The sequence below is a fragment of the Trifolium pratense genome, linkage group LG5 (assembly GCF_020283565.1).
Source record: "Trifolium pratense cultivar HEN17-A07 linkage group LG5, ARS_RC_1.1, whole genome shotgun sequence".
NCBI classification, from domain to species: domain Eukaryota; kingdom Viridiplantae; phylum Streptophyta; class Magnoliopsida; order Fabales; family Fabaceae; genus Trifolium; species Trifolium pratense.
This window is the reverse complement of record NC_060063.1, coordinates 44,990,172-45,016,657: the sequence shown is the minus strand read 5'-3', so window position 1 is coordinate 45,016,657 and position 26,486 is coordinate 44,990,172. Positions and strand designations below refer to the sequence as shown.

General features: G+C 36.8%; 3 protein-coding genes across 4 annotated transcripts; all 3 read right to left on the bottom strand.

The window, feature by feature from the left end:
* Positions 1-1,301: 1,301 nt before the first annotated feature.
* Positions 1,302-6,424, bottom strand: LOC123886758. Its single transcript, XM_045936049.1, has 2 exons — positions 5,468-6,424; positions 1,302-1,346 (listed from the first exon to the last, which is right to left on the bottom strand). The coding sequence occupies exons 1-2, from the start codon at positions 6,422-6,424 to the stop codon at positions 1,302-1,304; spliced, it is 1,002 nt and encodes a 333-aa protein (XP_045792005.1).
* Positions 6,425-10,105: 3,681 nt separating this feature from the next.
* Positions 10,106-13,825, bottom strand: LOC123884632 (protein IQ-DOMAIN 8-like). Its single transcript, XM_045933773.1, has 5 exons — positions 13,604-13,825; positions 13,053-13,310; positions 11,787-12,014; positions 11,571-11,684; positions 10,106-11,251 (listed from the first exon to the last, which is right to left on the bottom strand). The coding sequence occupies exons 1-5, from the start codon at positions 13,667-13,669 to the stop codon at positions 10,592-10,594; spliced, it is 1,326 nt and encodes a 441-aa protein (XP_045789729.1). The 5' UTR covers positions 13,670-13,825; the 3' UTR covers positions 10,106-10,591.
* A 7,265-nt stretch (positions 13,826-21,090) lies between these two features.
* LOC123884711 (IQ domain-containing protein IQM1-like) lies at positions 21,091-26,398 on the bottom strand. 2 transcript variants are annotated; one of them, XM_045933874.1, is made up of 9 exons: positions 26,074-26,398; positions 25,408-25,839; positions 24,949-25,063; positions 23,734-23,799; positions 23,487-23,575; positions 23,057-23,144; positions 22,166-22,396; positions 21,777-21,878; positions 21,091-21,670 (listed from the first exon to the last, which is right to left on the bottom strand). In XM_045933874.1, exons 2-9 carry the CDS (start codon positions 25,833-25,835, stop codon positions 21,275-21,277), a joined length of 1,515 nt encoding a protein of 504 aa, XP_045789830.1. In that variant the 5' UTR covers positions 25,836-25,839; positions 26,074-26,398; the 3' UTR covers positions 21,091-21,274. The 2 variants fall into 2 exon arrangements, with proteins under 2 accessions (XP_045789830.1, XP_045789829.1); XM_045933873.1 differs by lacking the exon at positions 26,074-26,398 and having other exon boundaries at positions 21,111-21,670; positions 25,408-25,928.
* Between the last annotated feature and the right edge of the window lie 88 nt (positions 26,399-26,486).

Below are 26,486 nucleotides of genomic sequence, written 5' to 3'. Positions count from 1 at the left end.
ATCTTTCTTTATTTGTTTAATGTTGATCTCGCCTCGTTACTAACTTGTATTTCTTTGCCTTCCTTGTTTTTATAGAGAGAATGAGAACTATCTCGAATGAGGAAAGGTTGGCGTTTCTGGCAAAGGCTCGCCAACAGAAGGCGAGACCTGTTGCTACTGTAATTGATCCGTTGAAGCAGCTGCAAGTGGAGGAAGCTGCTGCGAAGGAAGGGCGAAGCAAGAAGAAGCATGAAGGGCGGATCCGTGTTGAGATCCCTGGGAAAACGGCTGCTGAAGCGGAGGGAAACGAGGGTGTTGCTCCTCCTCCTCCCAAAAAACAAAAATTAGAGAAAACTACTCAAAATGCTGGGGGTGCCGACAAGGGTAAAGGTGCGGCTTCCAGTTCTTCTCAGCCTCCTTCTCAAGACGCTGAAGCCGCTGCGTCCCTTTCCTGGAGCTCCTTCGATCCTCTGGAGTTTATTGAGAGAGGAGTAACCATGGTGGGTGACATGACTCGCTTCACCAACACTTCGACGGAAGACTTGAGGAAGAAAGCCTTAGAGTATGAAGTCAAGGGTACTCTCCTTAATTATCTGTTGACAAACCGCCAGGAGCAAGAGGTTATGGAGGCGAGGCAGAAAGTGAAGATGGTTGATGATAACCTCGCTGTTATTGAGAAGAGGTATTCTGAAACTAAGGCGAAGCTGGAGGATGACATCAAAAAGTTGAAGGAAGAAAGGGAGGGCGAGGCGGAGAGGCTGAGGAAAGAGTATGAGGAGAAGCTGGCCAAGATTAAAGAAAGCTATGCCGCTTCTGAGACCAAGCTTAAAGAGAATGCTGCTGCTCAGGACGAGAAACTTTCTAAGCTTTCCAAGGAGAAGGATGAGGCGGTACTGTCTGTTGGGACCTTAGCTGATGAGAAGGTCAGGTTGGAGAACGACATCAACGAGCTTCAACTCTGTGCAGCCAACCAATATGATGAAGGCTTCGCCTTTGCGATCGAGCAGGTCAAGTTGCTCTTTCCTGATTTGGATGCTGAGCGCCTGGGCGAGGCCGATGCAATGAAGCAGATAGTTGACGGAAAGCTCGTCCCTTATGTTCCTCCTCAGTGAATGACTTTTTTTTTTTTTTTTTTTTTGTTGTAATAGATTAAATTTTGCCCTTATGTGGCTTTTGTAACTATTCTGTATGCCCCTTTGTGGCCTGAACAATTTACCCTTTATTGGGTTTCTATTAATCCCTTTATTTACAATGATCTTCTTTCTTCATAATTTTGCGGATGAATTTTGCATTACGTTGTGAGGTGATGCCTTCTGTCATTCTCACCTTGGAAACTTTGTCCCTACACCGGTTATATCTTCGACATTCTATAATAATTGTGAATCGTTAAAAATACTTTATACCTGTTGTCATTTGGCGTTATAATGAATCGCCTTGCTTTGGTTGTGTGTAAGCTTCTTCTGGCGGTGTTGACAATTTCGCCTTTCTTTGCTGTATCTTTTTCTGACGTACCCAACTCGTAAGACTTACAGGTAACGCCAAGGCTTTGCAACCTTTTTAATTTTTCTTTTTCTGACGTACCCAACTCGTAAGACTTACAGGTAACGCCAAGGCTTTGCAACCTTTTTAATTTTTCTTTTTCTGACGTACCCAACTCGTAAGACTTACAGGTAACGCCAAGGCTTTGCAACCTTTTTAATTTTTCTTTTTCTGACGTACCCAACTCGTAAGACTTACAGGTAACGCCAAGGCTTTGCAACCTTTTTAATTTTTCTTTTTCTGACGTACCCAACTCGTAAGACTTACAGGTAACGCCAAGGCTTTGCAACCTTTTTAATTTTTCTTTTTCTGACGTACCCAACTCGTAAGACTTACAGGTAACGCCAAGGCTTTGCAACCTTTTTAATTTTTCTTTTTCTGACGTACCCAACTCGTAAGACTTACAGGTAACGCCAAGGCTTTGCAACCTTGTTTTTGGTTCAGCGCTCACATCTGAGTTGATCTTTAATAAAGATTCAGAGCTCAAGTTTGAGATAACCATTTTTATTGATTCAGAGCCCGTAACTTAATCAGGTTGACGCAAATATTTTGACATGTGCAAGAAGATATAAACCACTAGAATTTTGAAATTCAATGAGCCTCGATAAAAACCCCAGTTAAAACAGGGGAAAAGAGTGTCTCATTGTCTTTTTATTCATTTATGAAAACGGTTCTTATACATCATTAAAAATAAAGCTAAAAGAAGAGAATGGTTTTACTTATTCTTCCATCAGTAACATGATGCCCTGCGATTAGCTGTAGTAGAACTTTAAGTTTGCTACGTTCCACGTCCTGGGGAGGATTCTTCCTTCCATGGTCTCTAGACGATATGCTCCTCCTTCGAAAGCTTCTTGGACCCGAAAGGGGCCTTCCCAGTTTGCTGCGAACTTTCCTCCTTTATCCTTTCCCATAGGTCTTTTCAACACTAAATCGCCCTCTTGAAAGCTTCTTTGTTTGACTCTCGTATTGTAACGCCTAGCGGCCCTTTGCTTTATGGCGAATTCTCTGAAATGCGCTCTTTCTCTTCTTTCTTCGATCATGTCTAGGTTTTCTTCCAAAGCTCTGTCGTTCTCTTCCTGCGTCGTGGTTTCTCTGCGCCAACTAGGAGGATTTATTTCCACCGGGATCATCGCGTCTGAACCATAGACCATTGTAAATGGCGCTTCTCCTGTCGAGGATTGGGGAGTGGTGTGATACGACCAGAGGATGGGTGAGATGTGGGCTACCCAAGCTTCGCCTTTGCTATCTAGCCTTCTTTTTAAGGCTCTTAGTATCACCTTATTTGCTGACTCTGCTTGTCCGTTAGCTTGTGGATGTTCCACTGATATAAAGGTGTTTTTGATTCCTTTGCTTCGACAGAATTCAACGACCTTTTCGCTGGCGAACTGTGTACCGTTGTCGGATACGATGTATTTGGGCAATCCAAATCTGCAGATGATTTTCTTCCAATAAAAGATTTTTACCTGTTCCGCCGAGATGCTGGATACCGGTTCTGCTTCAATCCATTTTGTAAAGTAGTCCACGGCGACGATGATCCATCGCGCTTGTTTATAGCCAACTGGGAACGGACCCACGATATCTACACCCCACATGAAAAAGGGCCAGGGGGATAACACTGACTTTAGTGGCTCCCCCGGAACGTGATGCAGGTTGGCGTGTCTTTGACACTTGTCACAGTTTCTTACATACATGGCGGTATCATCATGTATATCTGGCCAATAAAATCCTGCTCTTAATATCTTTCCTGCCAATGCTCTTGAACCGATATGACTGCCACACGATCCTTCGTGTACTTCAGTCATGATGCGTTTGGCTTCTTCGGTACTGACGCATAAAAGGAGGGGGGATGCAAATCCCCTTTTGTATAGTTTATCCCCTATCATTGAATACCATGCCGCCATTTTCTTCAATTTAAAAGCCTTTTCCCTTTCTTTAGGGAGCTCATCCTTTTGGAGGTACCGGATAATGGGCGATCTCCAGTCTTCTTCTTCTATTACCATCATTACCTCTTCCCCGTTGATGCTGGGAGTTTTTATGGTCTCTTGGATAACAGTTCTATGGCTTCCTGGTTTTTTGGTGCTCGCCAGCTTTGACAATAGATCTGCTCTCATGTTTTGTTCGCGGGGAACATAAACTAATTCGAACGAATCGAAATGCTTAGCTAGGTTTTGCACCTTCTCCACGTATTTGATTAACTGCGGCTCCTTCGTTTGAAACTTCCCTGATACTTGGTTGGTTACCAGTTGGGAATCACTCATGGCTCTTAGCTCCTTTACCTCCATATCGCTTGCTAACTTCATTCCTGCTATCAAAGCCTCGTATTCCGCTTGGTTGTTGCTAGCTTTGAAGGCGAAACGTAGTGATTGTTCTATCATAACGCCATCCGGTCCTTCCAGTACTATTCCGGCTCCACTTCCTCGCACATTGGAGGCCCCGTCAACTGAGAGTGTCCAAAACGCCGCTTTCTCTGTTGTTGGCGGAGTAGACATTTCCAATACAAAATCAGCTAGTCTTTGTGACTTAATGGCCCCTCTAGGCGAGAAGGTGATGTCAAATTCTGATAATTCCACGGACCACGCTACCATCCTTCCTGCCAAGTCTGGCTTTCGGAGGACGTTCTTGATAGGGTAATCTGTTCTAACAACTACTTGGTGGCTTTGAAAGTACTGCCTTAACTTTCTGGCTGTGACAACTACCGCGAGGGATAACCTCTCTATTCTTTGGTACCTTGTTTCTGCTCCCCTTAAGGTTCTACTTACAAAATATATAGGTTTTTCTTCGCCCTCTATTTCTTGAACTAGAGCTGAACTCAAAGCTCTATCCGAAACTGCGAGATATAGGTAAAGGGTGTTACCTGGTAATGGGCGTGTCAAGATGGGCGGTGATGCCAAGAACTCTTTAAATTGTTTGAAGGCTTCTTCACATTCTGGTGTCCAGGAGAATCTCTCATTTTTCCTAAGAGATGCGAAGAAGTGGAAACCCTTTTCGCCCGCACATGATAGGAATCTGGATAGTGCCGCTATTCTGCCTGTCAAGGCTGTACTTCTTTCACGGATGTAGGGCTCCTCATGTTTATGATGGCTTGGCATTTCTCGGGGTTAGCCTCTATTCCTCTGCTGGTGAGCATAAATCCTAAGAATTTTCCGGCTTGCACTCCAAAGGAACACTTCGCTGGGTTTAGTCTCATGTTGTACTTTCTTACTGATCCCATGATGTCCAACAGATCATCATCATGGCGACTTCCCTCGGAAGTTTTTACTACCATGTCGTCGATATATACTTCTAGATTCTTCCCTATTTGCTCAGCAAAGACCCTGTCCATCAACCTTTGGTATGTTGCTCCCGCATTCTTTAATCCAAAAGGCATGACGTTGTAAAAATAGTTGCAGGTATTCGACATAAAGGCTGTATGGCAGGCGTCGGAGGGGTTCATCTTTATTTGATTGTATCCGGAGTAGGCGTCCATAAAACTCAGCATCTTGCACCCCGAGGCGCCATCAATTAACCTGTCAATGTTGGGCAGAGGATATGGATCTTTGGGACATGCCTTGTTTAAATCTGTGAAGTCCACGCACATTCTCCACTTTCCGTTGGCCTTTTTCACCATGACGACGTTTGCCAACCATGAGGGGTATTTTATTTCTTCGATGAATCCAGCCTCCTTTAGCTTTTCTACCTCTTCCGCTATGGCGACTCGTCTTTCTTCTCCTACCTTTCTCTTTCTTTGGGAGACTGGTTTTGTGTTGGGTGATATTGAAAGCTTATGTGTTATCACCCCTTCGTCAATCCCTGGCATATCTGAAGGCTTCCATGCGAATAGGTCAGCGTTATCCTTCAAGATTTTGATGATTCGTCTCCTCTCCTCGCTGGGCAACGCTGTTCCCAAGCTGGTTGTCTGGTGGGGGTGATCGCCAATTTGAACTTGCTCCAGGTCTTCTATAGGGCTTACCCTTCGATCTTGAAATTCCTCCCTCGGATCCATGTCTGCGCTCTCTATGATGTTTATGCCGCCTGGAATTGCGGCTTGTCTTCTTTCGAATTTCCCGCTTGCGCTGGAATTTCGGTGTCGTATCTTTAAGCTAGACTCGTAGCATTTCTTGGCGAGAATCTGATCGCCCCTTACCGTCCCTACTCCCCCATTATCAAGGGGGTATTTTATTGCTAGGTATAGAGTGGACATGGCCGCCCCCAATGTGTTAAAGGCGGGCCTTCCTATAATAATATTATAGGAGGTAAAAGGAGTTTTAACTACCAGGTATCGCACCTTGATAGTTTTGGCGTTGCTGCCTTCTCCAAACGTGGTAAGAAGGGAGGCGTAACCCATTACGTCCACTTGTTCGCCAGAGAACCCAACCAGGGTTCCGGAGTAGGGTTGCAATTGCTCTTCTGCTAATTGCATGGCCTTGAAAGCTTCCCAGTACATAATGTCCGCTGAACTCCCTGAATCTATCAATACTCTTTTTACATCACAGTTCAAAATTTGGACTTGTATCACTAATGGATCATCGTCATGGGGTGCTACCTCCAAACCATCCTTTGCCGTGAATGCCAAATCTGGTACGTTTAATGGCTGAGGCTGACTTACGAGGTATATTTCCGAGATAGCTCGGCGTACATACCTTTTCCTTGCTGAGCTTGATTCGCCCCCGCCTGAGAATCCTCCTGCTATTGTATTCACGGAGATTCTCCCCTTGGGAGGCTCTCTGTTTGGCCCAGGAGGATCTCGTGGCTCCTGCCGGGGGACTTTTGGCACGACAACCCGCCCTTGGGCGGCGTCGTCAATGAATTTGCGAAGGTGTCCGCTTTTTATCAGTTCTTCGATTAAATCCCTTAAGCGGAAGCATTTTTCTGTGGAGTGACCTCTACACCTGTGATATGCGCACCAGGCGTTATCGTCCAGCCCCATGGGGATGTTACTGGTTCTTCTTGGGGGGAGGTTTGCCAAACCAGTGGCCAGAATCTCATTTAAGACGTAAACCTTTGAGGCGTTTAATGGCGTGAGGTCTTCATTGGCGGGATGACTCCTGAATTCTCTTCTGGGCGGTTGGCGGTAGGGCTTCCCGTGATGCCTCTGCCATGGGTCTCCTAGGTGGCCTCCCGATTTTGGTCGTGGGTGTTCGGGCGCTCTAGTGGCACGGCCCACGTATTCCTTCTCCTTAACGTCTCGTTGCCTCTTCTCGGCGTTACTTTCTTCGCCCTTTATATAACACTCCGCCCTCTTGTTCACCTCTTGCATTGACGAGGCTGGCTTTTGGGCTAAGGACTCATTGAAATGTCCCGCCCTTAGCCCATTGTGGAAGGCTGCCACGAACATCTCCTGATTTGGATTTGAGACTTTGATGGTGGCTTCGCTAAATCTGGCGAGGAAGTTACGCAATGACTCGCCATGGTTTTGGCGGATGGAGAAAAGACTGGTTGATGTGACTTTCACGTGTTTCGATCCAGCGAATTGGTGAATAAATTTTTTATGAAAGTCAGCATAACTCTCAATTGAGTTTCTTGGAAGGTTCATGTACCAACGCAAGGCGACGTCCTTGAAGGTGCCGGCTAGTAATTTACACTTTAGATGTTCCGGAGCATTGATTATGGCGGTTTGTGTCCCAATTGCCATCAGGTGCTCCCTTGGATCCGTCTTTCCGTCGAAGGTAGGAAGGTGAGGAACCTTGATTGTTTCCACCACTTGGGCATCCCACAAGTGTTGTGCTAAGGGTTGTACGTCCATGACGCCCTCTCCCTCCTCCTCCTCCAAAATCAATTTCGCTTTCTCTTTCTCATTAGTTCTCTCGGCTTCGATGGCCGCAATCTGAGTTTGTAAGCGCCGTATTTCTACAACGGCGGCTTGCAAGGTGTTAACGCTAGAGCTATCGTTGTTTCCATGTTCTCCAGCCATGTGAAGATGTTTGATTTTTCGTCTAGTTGCTGTGATAGGCTGGGATCAAATGATTTTACCGCAGCCCCACGGTGGGCGCCAAAATGTTCTGGTAAAAAACAAGGGGGTTTGTATTATTGATCAAATGGTGTGATTACACTCAGTTCAATCCCAACAACCCTGGGAGTTTAATAAGTCAGAAATCCCTCCTTTTTTTACAAATGAGAGTATGGAGCTATTTATAGAGCTTCTAGTCTTCTTCTCCAAGCAAGGGTTCCTAAAAATCCGGTCCTTAGCATCTTCTTCGGTGGTATGGCGTGAAAATAGGGATGAGAACCTTGGTCTCCAAGTTATGGCGGTTGCGAGAAGTTTATTTCTTCCTTCTTAAGTTAGCGGTTGATACAAGGAAGGAGAAGATATTTTCAGTAACACAGAATCCACCCTTTTTGGCGTCGCCTTAGAGTTGCAGGTCACGCCCTAGCTTCTAATCGCCTATTGGGTATTTTTGGGTTTACTTGATTTGGGCTTATAATCCTTTTTTACTCTAATTGGGCTTACTGGATATTTTCTTAAGCCCATTGCCCAGTCCAGTATTATACATACATAAAATAATATTATAATATGATAAAAATACACGCATAAAAAAATAGTATATATATGGGGAGAGCAAACTGTGATTTCTTCTTTAAATATATGAGATGTTGTCAATACAGTGTATTGAAATAATAAAAATATTTTCAAATCTGTTTATTATTAGTAATGTTTTGGACAAATTGACTAATACAAAGCATATTTGAGTACCAAACTAACAAACAAAAGATAAATTTGAGGGTTTGAGAATCAAAATAACTAAAAAAAATATATATATTTAAGAGTCAAAATAATTATTCTTATTTTCGGCCCCCGTATAGTAAGTTTCTGGATCCGTCCCTATTGAGTTGTAAGGGATTAAGTATCTCTTGTACTCTCTTATAATATATTTTGCTTATAAAAAAAAATTAGTCACTTTTTTACGAGTATAAAGGTTAGGTCATTCTTATCTTGAATTAATGTTTCATGAATCAATCTTCTATAATATATTTTACATTATATGCAGTATTGTTTGTGTTTTATTCAAGAATATTGAGTGTATGAGTCATGTTGTATGTGTATGTGGTGTGTGTGTACGTACTTTTTTTTTTATACCAAATGTGTGTATATACACTTTATAATCATTTGCTTAGTTTATTCCTAGTCGATGTGATGTTAATCATTTATATTGAATTTCAATAATCTTCATTTCATGCTTTAGTGTTGTTACGTACCGATCAACGATTCTATTGCCATAAAGACTTTTAATATAAAGATCCATGACACTTGAATCCACTCTCGCTCCCCCATCAAACCAAATCCAAGATCACACTGTCATAAGGACTTTCGATATAAAGATTCATGACACTTCAATCCACTCTCACTCTCCATCAAATTGTTGCTATTTGTTTAATAGACTAAAGATCTCGACCACTAAGAGACACATGTCTCTGTTGAAAATTTTAAGATTAGTGTGTTTAGATAAGGATGTGTGTTTGTGTGTGTAATGAAAAGTGGTTAAAAATAACAATTTTAAAAGTTTTGGGTCAAATTTTAAATTTTATAAAGTTGAGGACCAATTTGCAAAATATAAAAGTAGGAACCACTATGCAATTTTTTTTACTAAGGAACCACTATGCACTTTTATAAAATAAATAAAATAAAAAATTTATATTAGGGACCAAATTTTGAAAAAATTTATGATCACTCCTACTTTTTTTTGAGAAATAAAAAAAAAAAAATTTAAAAAAATTTATGATCACTTTCACTCCTACTTAAATTCTATCTCTTTTCACTATACTGAAGTGAATCTCTCACATTTGCAGTTTTGCACTTGTCAAGGAATCAAATAACATTGAATCGGGTATATTTCGGGCCCTTGCTTGAATTATCTTATCAATGGAACGACATTGATTAATTCTCCAATGTTTTTTTTTATAAGCACAATTTGAATTATAAGGAGTACAAGGGGTACTCGTCCCTTACAATTCACAATCATTCACTTTAGACACAACGCAAACAAGCTAAAGGATTGATACACCTATCTGAGAAAGTTAAATTGACATTGTTTCCTCGGCCTATAAACCAAAACCATGACATGTAAATAAGATGGTCCACTAAAGTAGTGACACTAACAAAAGCTCCTCTAAAAAGAATATTATTTCGCATACGTCAAATACTCCATGTCATCGCCAACCAAATTATATGACAGAAGCGCTTGCTAAATTTACCCTCTGCAATATCTCCAAACAAAATGAAATGTTGTGGAATATCTTCCATAGGAATGCAGCTTGTGTCCATCCATCGGAATATGTTAAGCCAAACCTGTTTAGTAACATGACAATTAAAGAAAATATGTTGTGTGTCTTCCTTTTTCCTAAAGCAAAAAACACAAAAGAAAAAAAAAAATACAGAACATTTCAAGATAATGATACAAGTCCTATTAAACACTTATATACAGTATTCTACTACAAATCAATGCAATTTTCTGCCAATTAGACTCAACTTCGGTTTCTATATCCTATGACTAAATCACAAGTCAATTCATAGAAAATATATAATTAATAATGTCTCACCTTAGCTATTCTAAATATAATTATTCCTTCAAATATATATATATATATATATATATATATATATATTTAAATGTGTGAATTAGACATCTAATTTTTCATTCTTCAAATCATTTAGTTATCTGCAAACTTTTTAGCATACAAACATACATCCATACATTTATACAAAAGCTACTTGTAAAAAATATGCCTACTCTTAAAACTCACAATTCATACTCAGTTTCATAGATAGTACAACATATAGCTACTAGCCAACACAATGAACATGAACATACACAAAAAGAAGTGAAGGGCTAGTAAATTATAAATTGGCTTAAAAACACATTAGAAATTAAACGTGTGCTATTTCATCGGCCCACCGAACCTTAAACCCTCGGTATCACATGGTGCAGTTGTTACAGAACCGTCAAATCCAACACTTGACCTGAATGGTTCTTCAGCGACTGCATCATGTGCAATGTGGCAAAGGGTTGCAGATTCCAAACAACTTACGTTATCGACGCACACATTAAGGTGACAATGGACAACAAGAAGTTGGACTCATCGGTCATGGTCACCACTACTACTTATCTCCCAATGTAAATTGCTTTTGATAACTTGTCCTTAAAGGCGTACCATAAAGATCCTTCCATATATTAGCCGAAGAATATGAACCAGAGATGCTTCTAGTATCTGCGCTTAGAATGTTTTTTCTCGTGCTATGAGATAGATAATCATCATCCATAAAGAGTTTCTTCAAATTCGGAGACGAATGTGATCTACTCACTTTCAGTTTAGCTTTGGTTGACGCCATCAAACTTCTGTAGCTCGGTTTCCCAATTTTCCTTTCCTTTGTATCTTCCACCTTGGCTGGTGACTCTGATGTGCATGAAGTTGATAAAGGGCTATCATCATACATACATTCAGAGCTTACAGCTGAAGACGACGGAGTTGATTGGCTTGTCGTAAGAGATTTAGATGAACTTCTAGTTGTTGCACCATTCCTTCTTGATTTTAAGCCATTTTGTTGATATGAGTTAAAAGAGAGTTCAACATTCTCACTCTTCTTGGACAATGGAGTCATGTCAGGTGAGTCCAAGTAAATGTCTCCCATCAACCTGCTCTCCCATGGCTTAGCCGCAATCCAGCGTTCTAACAAGATCTTACTGTCTAAGCTGCGGTTCTTGAGAGGAGTCGATGACTTAGAAGCTCTTGAGGTTGGACTAGAACTCACCGTTGATGTCTGAAAACACAATCAAAGCTTATTAAGCACACATATATTTGAATGAATTTATTTTGTAAAACCGATTCTTTCTAAAACTGAGTTGAATTGAATGTAAAGTTATTTATGTTTGGATACATTCTCGTAAAATAAGGTTGAGCAATAAAGTCCAAGCTACAAATCAGTTGTAGAAGCAAAAAGTCTACTCGAAAACATCCTAACATGTCAAAATCAATTATGCACCTCTAGAATCAATTTTGCCTCCCCCAAAAGTGAAAACAAACATACACTAAAACTCATCATAAATATATTAGATCGTCTCAAATCATAACTCAATTACCTGAGTGGAAATGGAGTATGACATCGTTCTATCTCGCCTAATTGCTCCTTCTTGCCTCATTTTAAGTTTTGCTTTAACCTCTTCCACAGTTCCTGGTATGTCACACCAACCTTTCTGAAAACAACAAAGCAAATTTTGCTACATGTTAACATCTTGTTAACTTAATTAACTCAACATCAATATCTTAGAATGTTTACATAATAGATTTTATAATACCTCGGCTTGTTTAACTGAATCATCTTGATTGTGCTGCTCATTTAATAGCTTCTTCTTAGCTTTCCTTTCTGGAGAATTCCTAACATTCTTTGCCTTGACGCGTTCTTGAACTCGCACTAGAGCCTGCATGCACCGTAGAGTAACAGCAGCTTGTTTCCTCACTAACCGGCCACGAAATATAGCTTGCAGCCTCACCAATGCCCTCAGAGCCCTCAAAGCTCTTCTTGCCTGCAACATAAATAACATAAAGGTTTTTAAAATAGTAAGTAACCGACCGCAACTGTAGCTGCAATATCAAAGTTTTTTAATTTTCAACAACCTGTAATTGCGGCCACATCGGCATTATTAGGCCGTTGTTTTCAGCAATACTGAGGAACGAAATTCAACCGCAATGCAATTCAAAACCTTGAACAAGTTACATAACTAATGTAAAACAATTTGCAAGTCGATATCCTAATCCTATTATGGTACAAAACTCTTCAGAATTATACTCACAAAGTACAAATAACCAACAATACCAAACATATCAAACCAAAGTGAACTTTCTAAATCATAGCAAAAGCTTATTTTGTGGTCTGACATATTGAAGCTTCAACACAATTAGCTCTTTTCAAAATAGTCCAATACAAAATAAACCTAGTTGTAATTCTTCTACAAAAGTTCATACTTTAATTTGAAGGTCCTATCCTAAATTGAATATTTAAGTATCTAAGGCCTAATTAATGATTTCTTTCTTGAATTGTTTAACAAGTGCGTGTATGGTTCTTTCTGTGGCGATAAAAATTGGTTTTTTTAAATTGATTATGACTATACGAGAGTTGAATATAAAGTGATTTTAGGTTTGGATACATTTGTGTAAATGTGGGTTGATCAAAAAATTAGAGACCGAAATTCAATTCTCGAAGCAAAAGCTCTAAATTCCAACTTCATGCTAGAATCAATTGTACTCTAGAACATCCAAACATGCCAAAATCAATTTTATACCTTCATGATCAATTTTGACACTTCAAAAGTGGAATCAAACGTACATGCTTCTTAATTCTTAAGCGCGTGCTTGAAATCAGAGTGAGTTTAACAAAATCATGGTAGCAACGTGATTTTGTTGAAGCTCGAAACTATAGCTTTTGCCAAAATCACAGTTGCGCGCCATGATGATGTTAAACTCAACGCAAATCAAAGCATGAACTAAATAATTAAAATTTCGATACAATTTTTAAAACAGAACAAGCAGAGAATCATGATTATGCAAAAGGTGTTTGAATTTACCAAGAAGCCTCGAAAAGTAGACTGGATACGGATGGCAGACCATTCCTGCTTAATCAACAAGAAGTCTTTGTGTGGAGTTCTTACTACAGCAGCCATTGCAGCAGCAAAAGCTTGTTCATTCACTACAAATGAAGAACATGAATATTTATCATAAGCAACAAAACCATGTCCCTTCTTCATAGAAGTTCCAAATCCAATACTTTCTGAAGAATTCCTCCATAACTTCCATTTTCTCTTACTTTTATCAATACCCTTCGCCTGAAAAAAGCAGAAACATAATGAATAATAATATACATTATAAAAACCAAAACAATCATATGTAGCACCGACAGTTCAGATAAAAGACATGTTCGGTATCTGACACATGTCATAGTCCGATACTAACACAACACTGACACGTGTAACTAATAAAAGAAGTTGTGAAGTACAAACATGAATACCGGACATTGACACATCAACACAGATACAGACACCACACACGTCTTCTATTAGAATTTTCATGCTTCACAGCCAAGAAAAGAAAACATAAATAAATAAATAAAAATGCAAACTTGATTATTGTTGGAGGGCTTTTTTGGTGGAATAAGTGATTTAAACCAGCTTCCTGAACCACCCATTTGAGAAAAGAACTTATTTTTGCATGGAAAAAAGGAAGATTGTGAGAATGGCAACAACAACTACAGCAGCAAGTAGTTGATGTTGTTGATGATGATGCAGTATGTGTTATGAGTTTGGATGTGGTCTTGTAGAAACAAGAAAAGAACAAGTTTTGAAATTTGAAATGTTTGTGAAAAGAAAAAGTCAAAAGAACAAAAACAAAGAAGAAAAAAACATAACGGATATGAGGACTTTTCTTTACTTTTTTATTTTCTGATGAATTGATGTTCTCATCATGTTCTTGTTCTTGAGAGTTGACCTGTCATGAATGTGACAACTAGGAATGTTGTCGTTTAACTTGGCCCAACATTCTAAGCCCATTAGAAAAGCCCAAACTGCTAATGTGAATGAGAGATTTCTCTTTTGATTTTCTTTTTGTTTTTAGGATTTTAAGTTGAGTTGAGTTAATTAGGTGGGTTACTTTTTTTTTTTTTTTTTACAATGGAGCTGATGAATGAACCTAAAGTTCATGTATACTAGTCAAACCCCTCACAACTAGATCAAGTTTAATGGCTTGGTGGGTTAGTACTCCTTTGTTATTGTGTTACGCTGATCAAAATGCGGTGACTTTTCACACTAATTCAGAAGCTAGCATTTGTCACTTGTGGAAATTACGGTGAAACGCGTCGAGAAGCATGGAAAATGTGAGTCTATGAATAGCAAACGAAAAACCTGTTGTAAAGGCTTTCTCATTAATTGATAAATTGCTCAATACACACCTTTATATAGGCATTACAACATAAGAGCAATGGGCTTGATACAAACGCAAGGCCCAAGGCTACTAGACTAAGTCCAAATACTAAAACAACTACTAACATACCCTCCCTTAAACTGAATACTCATATGACAGTCAAGCATATCATGCACAAATTCAGTTTAAACAAACCAAATCAATCATTCCCAAGCTATTTCTAAGTTTGCAGAAGGTATCCAGCTTCAATGGCTTAGTCATAACATCTGCCAACTGATCTTGAGACTTGCAATGCACCAATTCAATGACTCCATCTTTAACAAGGTCTCTAAGAAAGTGGAATCTAACATCGATATGTTTACACCTTCCATGTAAAATGGGATTTTTTGACAACTTTATGGAGGAGCTATTATCACAGTGAATCACAGTAGACTTGTTTTGCTTAACCTTCAAATGCTTTAGCACATTGTTGATCCAGATACATTGACAAGAGCACGAGGCTGCAGCAATAAATTCAGCCTCTGTTGTTGAAAGTGTCACAATGGGCTGCTTTTTGGAAGACCATGAAATAGCACCATTTCCTAACATAAAAACATATCCAGATGTACTTTTTCTGTCATCAAGATCCCCTGCATAATCAGAATCTGTCCATCCATTGAGTTGCAATTCCATACCAGTTTTCTTGTATAGCAAGCCATAACCTACTGTGCCTTTAACATACCTCATAATCCTTTTGACTGCTGCTATGTGCATTTCAGTTGGTCTTTCCATGAATCTAGCTACAAGACATACTGAGTAAGCTAGGTCAGGCCTAGTAGCAAGCAAATACATCAAACTTCCAACCATTTGCTTGTACTGAGTTTCATCACTAGCTTTGCCTGCCTCATTTTTCACTAGCTTACAGCTAGTTACAATGGGACTGCTAACTGCATTGCAATCTTCCATTCCAAATTTTGCTAAGATTTCTGAGGCATACTTCTTCTGGTGAATGAAGATTCCTTCATCAGTTTGACATACTTCAACTCCAAGATAGAATTTCATTTTTCCCAAATCTGACATAGCAAATTTCCTTGTCATTGACTGCTTGAAATAATCAATAAGGCTTTGATTACTTCCAATGACTATAAAGTCATCTACATACACACTGACTATAAGAATGTCACCATTGTCACTGTGCTTGACAAATAGTGTATGTTCAGAAGGGCATTTTTCAAATCCTTCAACTATGAAATGAGCTTCAATCTTGCTATACCAAGCCTTGGGAGCTTGTTTCAACCCATACAATGCTTTCTTCAATTTATACACCTTCCTTTGATCACCATTCTGGTATCCTAATGGTTGTTCCACATAGATATCCTCAGATAGATCTCCATGTAGAAATGCACTTTTGACATCCAGCTGATACACACACCACCCTTTACTTGCAGCTAAAGCTAACACAGTTCTGATAGTTTCCCACCTTGCAACTGGTGCAAAAACTTCATTATAATCAATTCCATACTTTTGTGTGTACCCTTTAGCTACTAATCTGGCTTTGTATTTGTCAATCTTTCCAGTTTCATTGTATTTAGTCTTAAAGACCCATTTAACTCCAATAGCTTTTGAACCTTCAGGCAGATTTGTTAGTTCCCAAGTGTTGTTGTCCTCTATAGCTTGAATTTCAGCATCCATAGCATCTCTCCACACTTGCTTTTGACTGGCTTCATCATAAGTGTATGGATCCTCAAGACTACTATAGACAGCGAGATTTTGCAATTCTTGCTCCTCTTCAGCTTCTGGACCCATTACAAAATCTTCAAAATGACTAGGTGGTTTTCTTATTCTCTTTCCAATTTGCACATTGTCATCTTCACTATTGTTGCTTGTTCCTTCTGTTGGTTCATCTTCAGCATCTGTGCTGTCATAACCAATATCCATATCTATATCTTGTATTGGAGTGTTATTGTTGTCATGAGCTTCATTATTGTCTACTGCAATAACTTCTTCATCATCAACTGGTATCATACCTTCAGTGCTAACCTTTTGTTGCTTATTATCCCAGTTCCATGATTTTGCCTCATCAAAGACAACATCCCTGCTTATCACAATCTTGTTGTTACTTGGATCATACAACTTGTAGGCCTTTGATTCTTCACTTAAGCCTAAGTGAACACATTTGATGCTTTTATTGTCCAGCTTTTTTCTATGATTATCTGGTACATGTGCATATGCAATGCATCCAAATATCCTGAAATGATTCACAGAAGGTTTAATACCACTCCAACATTCTTCAGGGGTCTTATTTTTGACAGATACAGTAGGACTTCTATTCATAATTTGAGTGCTCCATTTTAGTGCTTCTGGCCAAAATCTCTTAGGAACACTTCTACTGGCCAACATGCTTCTAACAATGTTCAAGAGGGTTCTATTTTTTCTTTCAGAGACTCCATTTTGTTGTCGAGTATATGCAGCAGTTAATTGTCTCTTAATACCATGTGATATGCAAAATTCATTGAAATCATTTGATGTATACTCCCCTCCCCTATCTGTTCTTAAACACTGTATCTTACTGCTAGACTCATTTTCAACCAATGCCTTGAAGTTTTTGAACATATCAAAAGCTTCTGACTTTTCTTTTAACAGATAAACCCAAGTTTTCCTAGTAAAATCATCAGTAAAGGTTATGAAATACCTTTTACCACTATTTGAGCTTGGATTTATTGGTCCACAAATGTCTGAATGGACAAGTTGGAGTTTTTCTGTTGCTCTCCATTTGGCTTGTTTTGGTATGGCTGCTCTTTGTTGCTTGCCTGACAAGCAATCTGAGCACTTTTCTTCCATATCTCCTAATTCAGGCAGTCCATTAACCATCTTCAATTTGGTTAGAAGTTTCAGGCCATTGATACTCAAATGTCCATATCTATGGTGCCAAAGTTGAGTTCTCTCTTGTTTTGATGCCTGCAAGCACATTGGAATAATGACAGGTGCAGTGAGCAAGAACATCCTGTTTGCAGTCATTGTAGTTGTGAAAATCAGTCCTCTTTCATCAACATACCCTTTGCAAGTATTGTTTTTGAAAACAATTGTCACATTTCTTTCTTGTAATTGGCCTACACTCAGTAGGTTTGTGCTTAAACCAGGGAGATAATACACATTGGAAATTACATGCACTTTACCATTGATAAGCAATTTGACATTCCCTTTTCCCATAACAGCCATCTTTGCATCATTACCTAATTTCACAGAATCTTTGAATGAAGCATCAAAATCAAATAGCCAATCTTTATTCCCTATCATGTGATTGCTGCATCCTGAGTCCAAATACCAAGTTTCTTCTCTGATTTCTTGATTTTGTTCAGTTGTAGCCATTAGAAGAAATTCCTCTTCCTGATCAAATTCAGTATAGTTGACACTATCACCCCAATTTGGGCAAGCACTTTGATAGTGTCCAAGTTTGTGGCACTTGTAGCATTCAATTGCTTCAAGATTCTGCCTTCCTCTCCCCCTTCCTCTGCTGGAATTTCTACCTCGACCCCTTCCATTACCAGATCCTCTGCCACCATTTGAGATCTTAAGAGCTTGTTCTTCAAGATTAACTTGTTGGCCACGCATGCATTGCTCATGAACCAAAAGATTACTCTGCAATTCTTCAATTGAAAGACTTGTCACATCATTTGATTGCTCAATTGAGCAAACTACATAGTTGAATTTAGGTGTCATAGATCTAAGAATCTTCTTCACTATAGTGTGTTGCTCCATTCTTTCTCCCTGTGCTGTCATGCGATTAGCTATAGTAAGTGTTCTTGAGAAGAAATCATTCACTGATTCACCTTCTTTCATCTCAAGAAGCTCAAACTCTCGTCGCAAGGCCTGTAACTGAGCACGTTTCACTTTGGTTGAGCCTTGATATCTAAGTTTCATCGCATCCCAGATATTCTTAGCAATCACGAACCAACATCGTTTCCAAAATCGTGCGATCAATCGATTGAAAAAGATAGTTCTTGACCTTCAAATCTTGAAGCTTGCTTTCATTGGCAACTTTGATTTGCTCAGCTGTGGCATTGGGAGGAGCCACCGTGATACCAGTTTCTATCAGAGACCATAGTTCTTTCGACCGGATTAGATTTTCCATAAGCATTGACCAATGCTCATAGTAGCCATCAAACTTAGGAACTGAGGTTTGAAGAAAAATGGAGTTTTCTGCCATGAATGAGGTGAAAAGAATGAACAGGGATCGTTGAGAATGCAAGAAGAAAGAGTAGCTCGCCGGAGAAGAAAGAATGAGCGGTTGTAACGATCGCCGGAAAAGTGAAAAAACGGTTACAACTAACCAAGATGAAACTGCAGTTTTCTTGGAGCTAGGCCTGGTCTTTAGGCTCTAGATACCACATGTTGTAAAGGCTTTCTCATTAATTGATAAATTGCTCAATACACACCTTTATATAGGCATTACAACATAAGAGCAATGGGCTTGATACAAACGCAAGGCCCAAGGCTACTAGACTAAGTCCAAATACTAAAACAACTACTAACAAAACCTAACACATGCTTTGTGAGTTTATTTAATTTTTTATGTTTCAGCGACAAATAATAGTGTCGTGTAAATTTTATTAGGTAGGAAAAACCAAACAAAATTCATACCCTTTGAAGATATGAAGGTGGATCGTTCAATCGGTCTAAAAAAAATTAAGATTTTTATTCTCCACTCTCTATATATAACCCAAAATATGTAAATTACTCGATTCACTGCATCTGAAATTCTCATCACATTACCATTAAAAAGAACGTCATTTCGTTCCAACCAAATGCAGCATTGTTGTTTAAGTGTTATTTAGCAGAATTACTTTTACTTTTATAATTGATTTTAATTTGAAATTAAAATTTAAAATTTTTGTCTCTAAAATTGATATTTATAGCGTGTTTGAGTTATGGATACACGACATATATAAACTTTTAAAATTAATTAAATGATATTTTTTAACAAAAAATATTGTAACAAACAGACTCCTAATCAGATGTAAAGAAAAAAAAAAAAAATATATATATATATATATATATATATATATATATATATATATATATATATATATATATATATCTAACATCTCGCTTTTATCTCTTCAAATATTACATCAAACACATCCTCCACACAGTATAGTGCTTGATTTGGACCGAAAAGGACATGATTTAGTTTGCAGTGTGACAAAAGAAGAGATAATGGTGGAAAGGTTGGTCAAAAAAAGGCCATAATTAAAAAATTTGCTTATAGGATTTAACTACAAGGTGTATCATAGTGGATGGTTTGACCAGCTGTATCGAAAGTTTTTCTAACAATTGTGTCAGTGATGATTCTAGTGTACGCGCGTGAATGAAAAAATTTCCATTTGAGAGAGTGTATTCAGATGAAGGAAAAATTATTAGTCGGTCAAATGTGAGTTAAGGGTTCAACAATTTATGAGTAAGATGACTCATATCATATACATATTGATACTAAAATTTTGAAAGAAGATATAAGTCTAATTCAGCTTGCAAAACACTTACTATATTCTCCACCCAATCTTGACCTTTTGTTATAGTTACTACCATCCAAATCTTGACTTTGAAGTGCATATATACATATAGTACTATAGTACATAATATTACATAATTTACATCACAAATTATACATACGATACAAGGAACATTGCATGGATTGCTGCTAGGCATGGCAATGGGGCGGGGCGGGGACGGGTTTTGCCCTTCCCAAACCCAAACCCATAAAGTTCGGGTTTCCCCAAACCCATCCCAAATTCGAGCGGGAATAAAAATGATAACCTTAAACCCATACCCAACGGGGATCGGGTATCCCCATCGGGTTTCGGGTATCCCCATTACGCTTCTTTCCACATGAATTTAGATTATATTTTAGTATTTTTTTATTAAAAAAAAAAGTTAAATGTCCAAAATTATTTTCTCTCAACAATATTTTTTTAAATAACGAAAAAAAATAGAGAAAATGGTTTGTTTAATACTCACATTATAATAAAAAATAAATATATGAACGTAATTTAAGAGATTGTTTAAGCGTTTCTAATTTAAAAGAGGTGAAATCTAATTTTTAGTATAAGCGGGGCGGGTTCGGGGGCGGGTTCGGGGTGGGTATCAATGTACCCAAACCCATATTTTGAAATCGGGGAAAACCCAAACCCAGTCAACTCGGATTTTCCCCGTTAAAACGGGTATGGTTTGAGTGGGTACCCGCGAGTATGGGTTTTATTATCATGCCTAATTGCTGCTCTTAGTATATATGTCCAAATTATCTGTATGTGGAATATGAGACAATTGTTTGGGCAATTTTGACATGATGCCTCATCTCCACGCCACAGTGACTTGGTCACTGCTAGGGAATCTTTATGACTATGAAAGAAAGAGTGATAATGAGAAATATAAAATTTTTAAATATTATTTGACTTTAACAAGAATTGAATATTGACCCACTCTTAAAATACAATTGGGTAATTAAACATGTGAAGGAAGGGAAAAAAACATTACTTATTATTCACCATATGCTAAATGACCAAAAGAATTGGCCAAGAATAAAAAAAAAACAAAATGAAAAAATGAATCATTGGTTAGATCTTTTATGTTGTAACCTTCTTCCTATATATGTTCTAAACTAAGATATATATATATATATATATATATATATATATATATATATATATATATATAAATTAAAAGGCATGGTAATATCAGAAAATGAATATAAAAAACATTTTCTAATACTGCCTACATGTTCGGACTGATTATAAGTTCAACAAAGTATTACAGAGTCACCATAACTTTGTCAAAATTACGGTAAAACACTATAATTTTGCCAAATTTTCCGTCAATTTAAAAATGGACGAAACATGTCCTAATTAGCGGGAGTAATATGTACTCTTGGACTTGGAATTCCCATATGCACAAGTCTAGGAGACAAGTGGATTTTTAGACTAGGTCTTGGTGAAGGAATGGGAGTCCTATTAGCAACTTTTCCAATGTTAACTCTTGGTGATAAATTGAGTTGTTCAAGTGCCTTAGCTTGAAGTTTTGTAGGGTACTCCCTCACACAACCAATTCTAGGACCAGCTCCAGTGGTCCATTTGCTTGACAATGATTTGCACTCTTTATGTTGTGAAGTTGTCACATTATTTTGGTTGCATGTTTTGGTAGAGTCACTTGAATTTGCATTAGTAGTATTTGTGGACTCAAATTGAAGCTCCTTGTCAACATGTTCTGAAGGTGGGACATCATCATCAATTGGATACTTCTGTATAAGGAAAAACATTGAATTAATTGGTGTTTAGTGGTTTCAAAACAAAGCCAAAATAACCTATTTCATAAAGGGAAAATTGCATTGAAAGTTATAAACTCACCTTTACATTTGTTAAGTCCACATTGTGTTCCATCAAGAAGCCTATGAATTCCATGAAATTCTTCTTTGTAGGACGATAATGTCCACTATAGGGCCATATAGCCTGAATAAAAATTAATGAACATCAATTTGCATATAAAGAAAATAAAATGCTTTTCAACTTTTATATTTAAAAAATAAAAAATAAAATAAAAAATCATTGGTGCTTAGAAATTCTTTTGGTTCATCTTTATGTGGACATGTAATCTTTTACCCAACACATGATGCAAACGCTACAAAGCTTTTGAATCTGGATGAAGAAACACTACGTCCAAATTCAATAGCTCTGCAGCAACTTCTCATAAAAAATAATTAAATTAGGAGTTTGTTTTTTTTTCAACTCAAACATACATTAAGAACACCATTTTGGACAACTAATCTTCCAGATGCAATAGTAGCACCTCCAGCTAGAAAACTTGAGTGTTGAAATTGCCCTTTCTTTTTCTCACCAACATACAAAATTCTTGATGAGCTAAGAACAAAAATCCACTTAGATCCCTCAAAAGTGTGTACATGGTTCTTGCTTTTTTTAAAAACAAACCTTCCTTCTTCTATAACCACTTCATATACTTCCCTTTCTTTCTACATAAGCAAGCAAAAAAATATTAGAACATCTTATTATAGAGAAAATAATAGTGACTGCCCAATATATTAAATAAAGTCAAACTATTGAAAAGTACCCAGAAAATGTACCTACTTGCTCAAAAAATAATATTCATAAGGTGTTATCTTTGGATTTGGATTATGTGCAGTTGACTGCACGCAGTCAGTAAATCTGGACCGTCCGATCAAGATCAGACAGCTCAGATTTTAAGATAAGATTTTAATTATAAAATTGATCTTAAACTTTGGACTGTCTGATCAAGATCAGACAGACTGGACGTGACCGACTGCACTGCAGTCACTAAATTCCTGACTGCACTGCAGTCACTAAATTTCTGACTGCACTGAACCCAAATCCGTTATCTTTAGTACATTGAATGCACTAACACTGACACAAATGGATTTTGTACAAAAAGTTAATCAATTTAATTATAATATAATATTTTTCAATAAAGCTAATTAAGTCCTAAGATGCACCACTGGCACTCTATAATTGACCAAGTAATGTATAATGGTGTATAATATATGGATTTTATTCCATCATGAATATGAAAAACTATAATATAAAGTCTAATTAGTTATATGTTATGTGGCAATGTCAATATCATGATAAGTATAAGTGAAAATGAAAGAACTTACAGGTCCAAGGTACTTTATACACTGCTTCTGTAATTCATTTCTTGGACACTTATCAAGATTTACTTCTTTTCCATCTCCAACATCCAACCTATTATGTCACAAACATATAGTTTATAAAATTAGTAATCAAAATTGTGCAAAGACGTGTTTGGTACTAGAAAATATTTTCACTTTTAAGTACAAATCTGTCGCATTATTTTCAATACATAATTTATGTTTTTGAAAATTTGTATAGGAAATAATCAATTTGTTTCTGACGTTTGCTGCACAAATTTTCCTAAACATAATTTTGTTTTGTAGTGATGCAATAAACATGAACGATTTTAAGAGTAAGGTATCAATTTCATAAATGAATATGAAAATAAGAAATCCAAACAATTTTTTTTTTAAATCAAACACATTTTTAAAAATTGCATTGTGAATAATTTACCAGTAGAAAAAAGGTTGTGTGCTCTGGCTATGAAACCAAACATTATAATACAAGTGTAAGTTGTGTCCATATCGATGACGAGGATCTATCTGCAAAAAATAAAATAAAATCTTAGCTTTTTACCTTCTTTATATTAAGTTAAATTTAAAAATGTTAATCAAAGTCAATAATTTAATCACCTTATATCTAAAATATAAGTTAATATAAAATTGTTAATCAAAGTCAATAATTAGACATATGAGCTTACAGCTTCAAGCCAATGTCTAAGAGCTAATTTTTGTGCTTTATCATCTTTGCACAATCCTTTTCCCACCTACCAACAACCAACAAAAAAAAAAAAAAGAAGTTAAAATCACAAAAGAAAATTATGTCGGAAAGTGAATTTTTTTTTGACTCAAAATAAGGATATTCATTCATTCCAATAATTGATACAGTACATCACATGCAAATACAAATTCAACATAGCTAAAAACAAAAAGGATGAAACTGCAAACAATCTCACAGCATCCATGTTAATAGCATACAACGGCAATTGCAATATGCCTACAAATAATATAATATGATAAAAGTCACCAGAATGTCCATGCTTCCGGATCTGCAACGATGATGCCCAAATCATTGATCGAATCTGCAATTGATTGAAATCTACCTTTCAAAATGAACCAAACGAACACCGCAACAAGACGGACAAACAAACGCCGTAACAATGACGACCACCAACAAAGCGCCGCACTCAGACGACGAAATCACAAAACAAGAAAAACAAAACTAAAAAACTTAATTTATGTGAAATCACTTATTTAAATGGAAAGAAAATAAAAAAACAACTTAGAGGGGTGATTTTGGGTCAAAAATTGACCCAAAAACCACCCCTCCTTGGTGGATGATGAAGAAGAAAAGCAAAATAGGGTTAGAAGAGAGGGGGAGCGGCGGCTGTTAATAAAAAAAATTCCATGTCGGAAAGTGAATTAAAACTTTGAATTCTTCTATATGGTCCCAGTCAAATGTATTATTGGAAAAGCCAAACTAAGATCAAATCAATTACTCCCTCCGGTCCTTATTATAAGAAACACTTTGACAAAATCACACAGACCAAGGAAAGTAAATTTTCTCATTAATGATTCTAACATTTTATGTTATATTCCAAAATTAACCTTTGACTAGCATGGAAAATAGACTTCTCTAATTAATGCACTAGCATTATAATGAATTATTTGATTGTATTTAATAAGGGTACAAATGAAATTGTGTCAAAGTGTTTCTTATAAAAAGGACCAAATAAAAATTCCAAAGTGTTTCTTATAAAAAGGACCGGAGGGAGTATATTTCAAGCAAATAATAAAGTTTTACATGAAACCAATGGCTATATATAATGAAACAAAAACCATTAATTAAAAATATATTCTCTATTATCCTAAAGTTTATTCAAAGATTATATATAGCTTTTGACATTAAAGGGTACCTTAGCAGCCATAGTCCTAGCTCTAGCCCATTTTGAAAGAGCTGTTTCTGACTTAACTGAATCAAAATGTGATATTGAGCACCTACTTAGAGAAGCAAAATCTAAGGCCTTCCACCTGTAAGATTAAAAAAACAAATCATTTGGAAAAGTTTATTAATTTTAATTCAATATAAAATTCCTTACAAATAAAAAAAATTTAAAAAAATGGTTTAAATATATTTTTAATCTCTATAAAATTAAAGATTTTTAAGTTAAGTCCTATAAACTTTTTAACCAGTTTTAATTAGTCCTTACCTTTTTATAAAAACGGTGTTTTAGACTCCCTGTAGCGACAAAAAGACAATGAAAATGTACGACTAAATTAAAAGTACTGGTCTTTTTGTAACGATAAAAACTAAAATTTGATAATTTTTTAATGAGAACTAAAATAAATAAATAAATAAAATTATAGAGACTAACCATAGCTCCTCACAAACAACTGCACAATCAGCCAAATTTCTTCTAGTTCTATAACTTTTGTAAACTTTTTGAAGCTTTATTGCTGCAACATCAAGCTCTCCAATGGATTTTGGTGAAAACCAAATTTCAGGTTTATCTAACAAAATTGAAGGACTTTGTTTATTGAAAACATCATCAACAAAACCTTGTTTTGAATCAGAGTTATTTGTAACTAAATATTTGAATGAGAATGTAGTTTGAAGTTTCAAATTCCCAATTTTCCTTCTCTTTGAACATGTTGATTCTTCAACTATAGCTTCTTCATCTAACCCTTGTTGATTATATAATTCATCTATATTTCTTTCACTCTTGAAGCTCATTGTTCTTAATGTAGTAGCATCAACTTCTTTAGATTCATAATCCATTTGTCTTATTGTTACCATTTGCATTCTTCTACAAAATATGAAGAAAAAAAAAGTTACGTTGCATAAAAATTTTAAAGCTTAAAATAATTAAAAGCACTACTAATAATATAGATACTATAGAAACATAAAGTTAGGAAAAATATTTATATAAATCATCATGTTAATTAAATGTAACATGTAAGAGTCGATTAAAGCATTTTAGTATAAAACTAAATAAAACTAAATAAATAATCATAAGTGATTAATTGAATGAGAGGGTCACCTTTTATGATTCTCTATAAGCAAAGATAGCAACTGATTTTAAGTCTTGAAAAATGAGCACTTGACAAGTCTTATATAAGTCACAATTTTGGAATAAATGTAAAGGGTGAAAATTATTCTAGTAAGTACTTTGAAATACGTAAAGGGACAGAGATTGAAGAAAAAATGGTGGTGACACTTTGAAATATTTATTATTAAAAAATTAATTGATGAATAGGTTGGTTTGAATAGAAAAATAAAGAAAATCTGTGTAGTCCCATAAAATGGGTTGTATTGAATATAGAAAATGGAAAATAATAATATTTGTGACTTGTTGAAGAAGGTGTTACAATAGTGTGTATGTGAAAAGTGTATACGCGGTGATGTGAATTGAATTGAATGAGACAGAATCAGTCAAAAAAGCTTAAAGGAGTG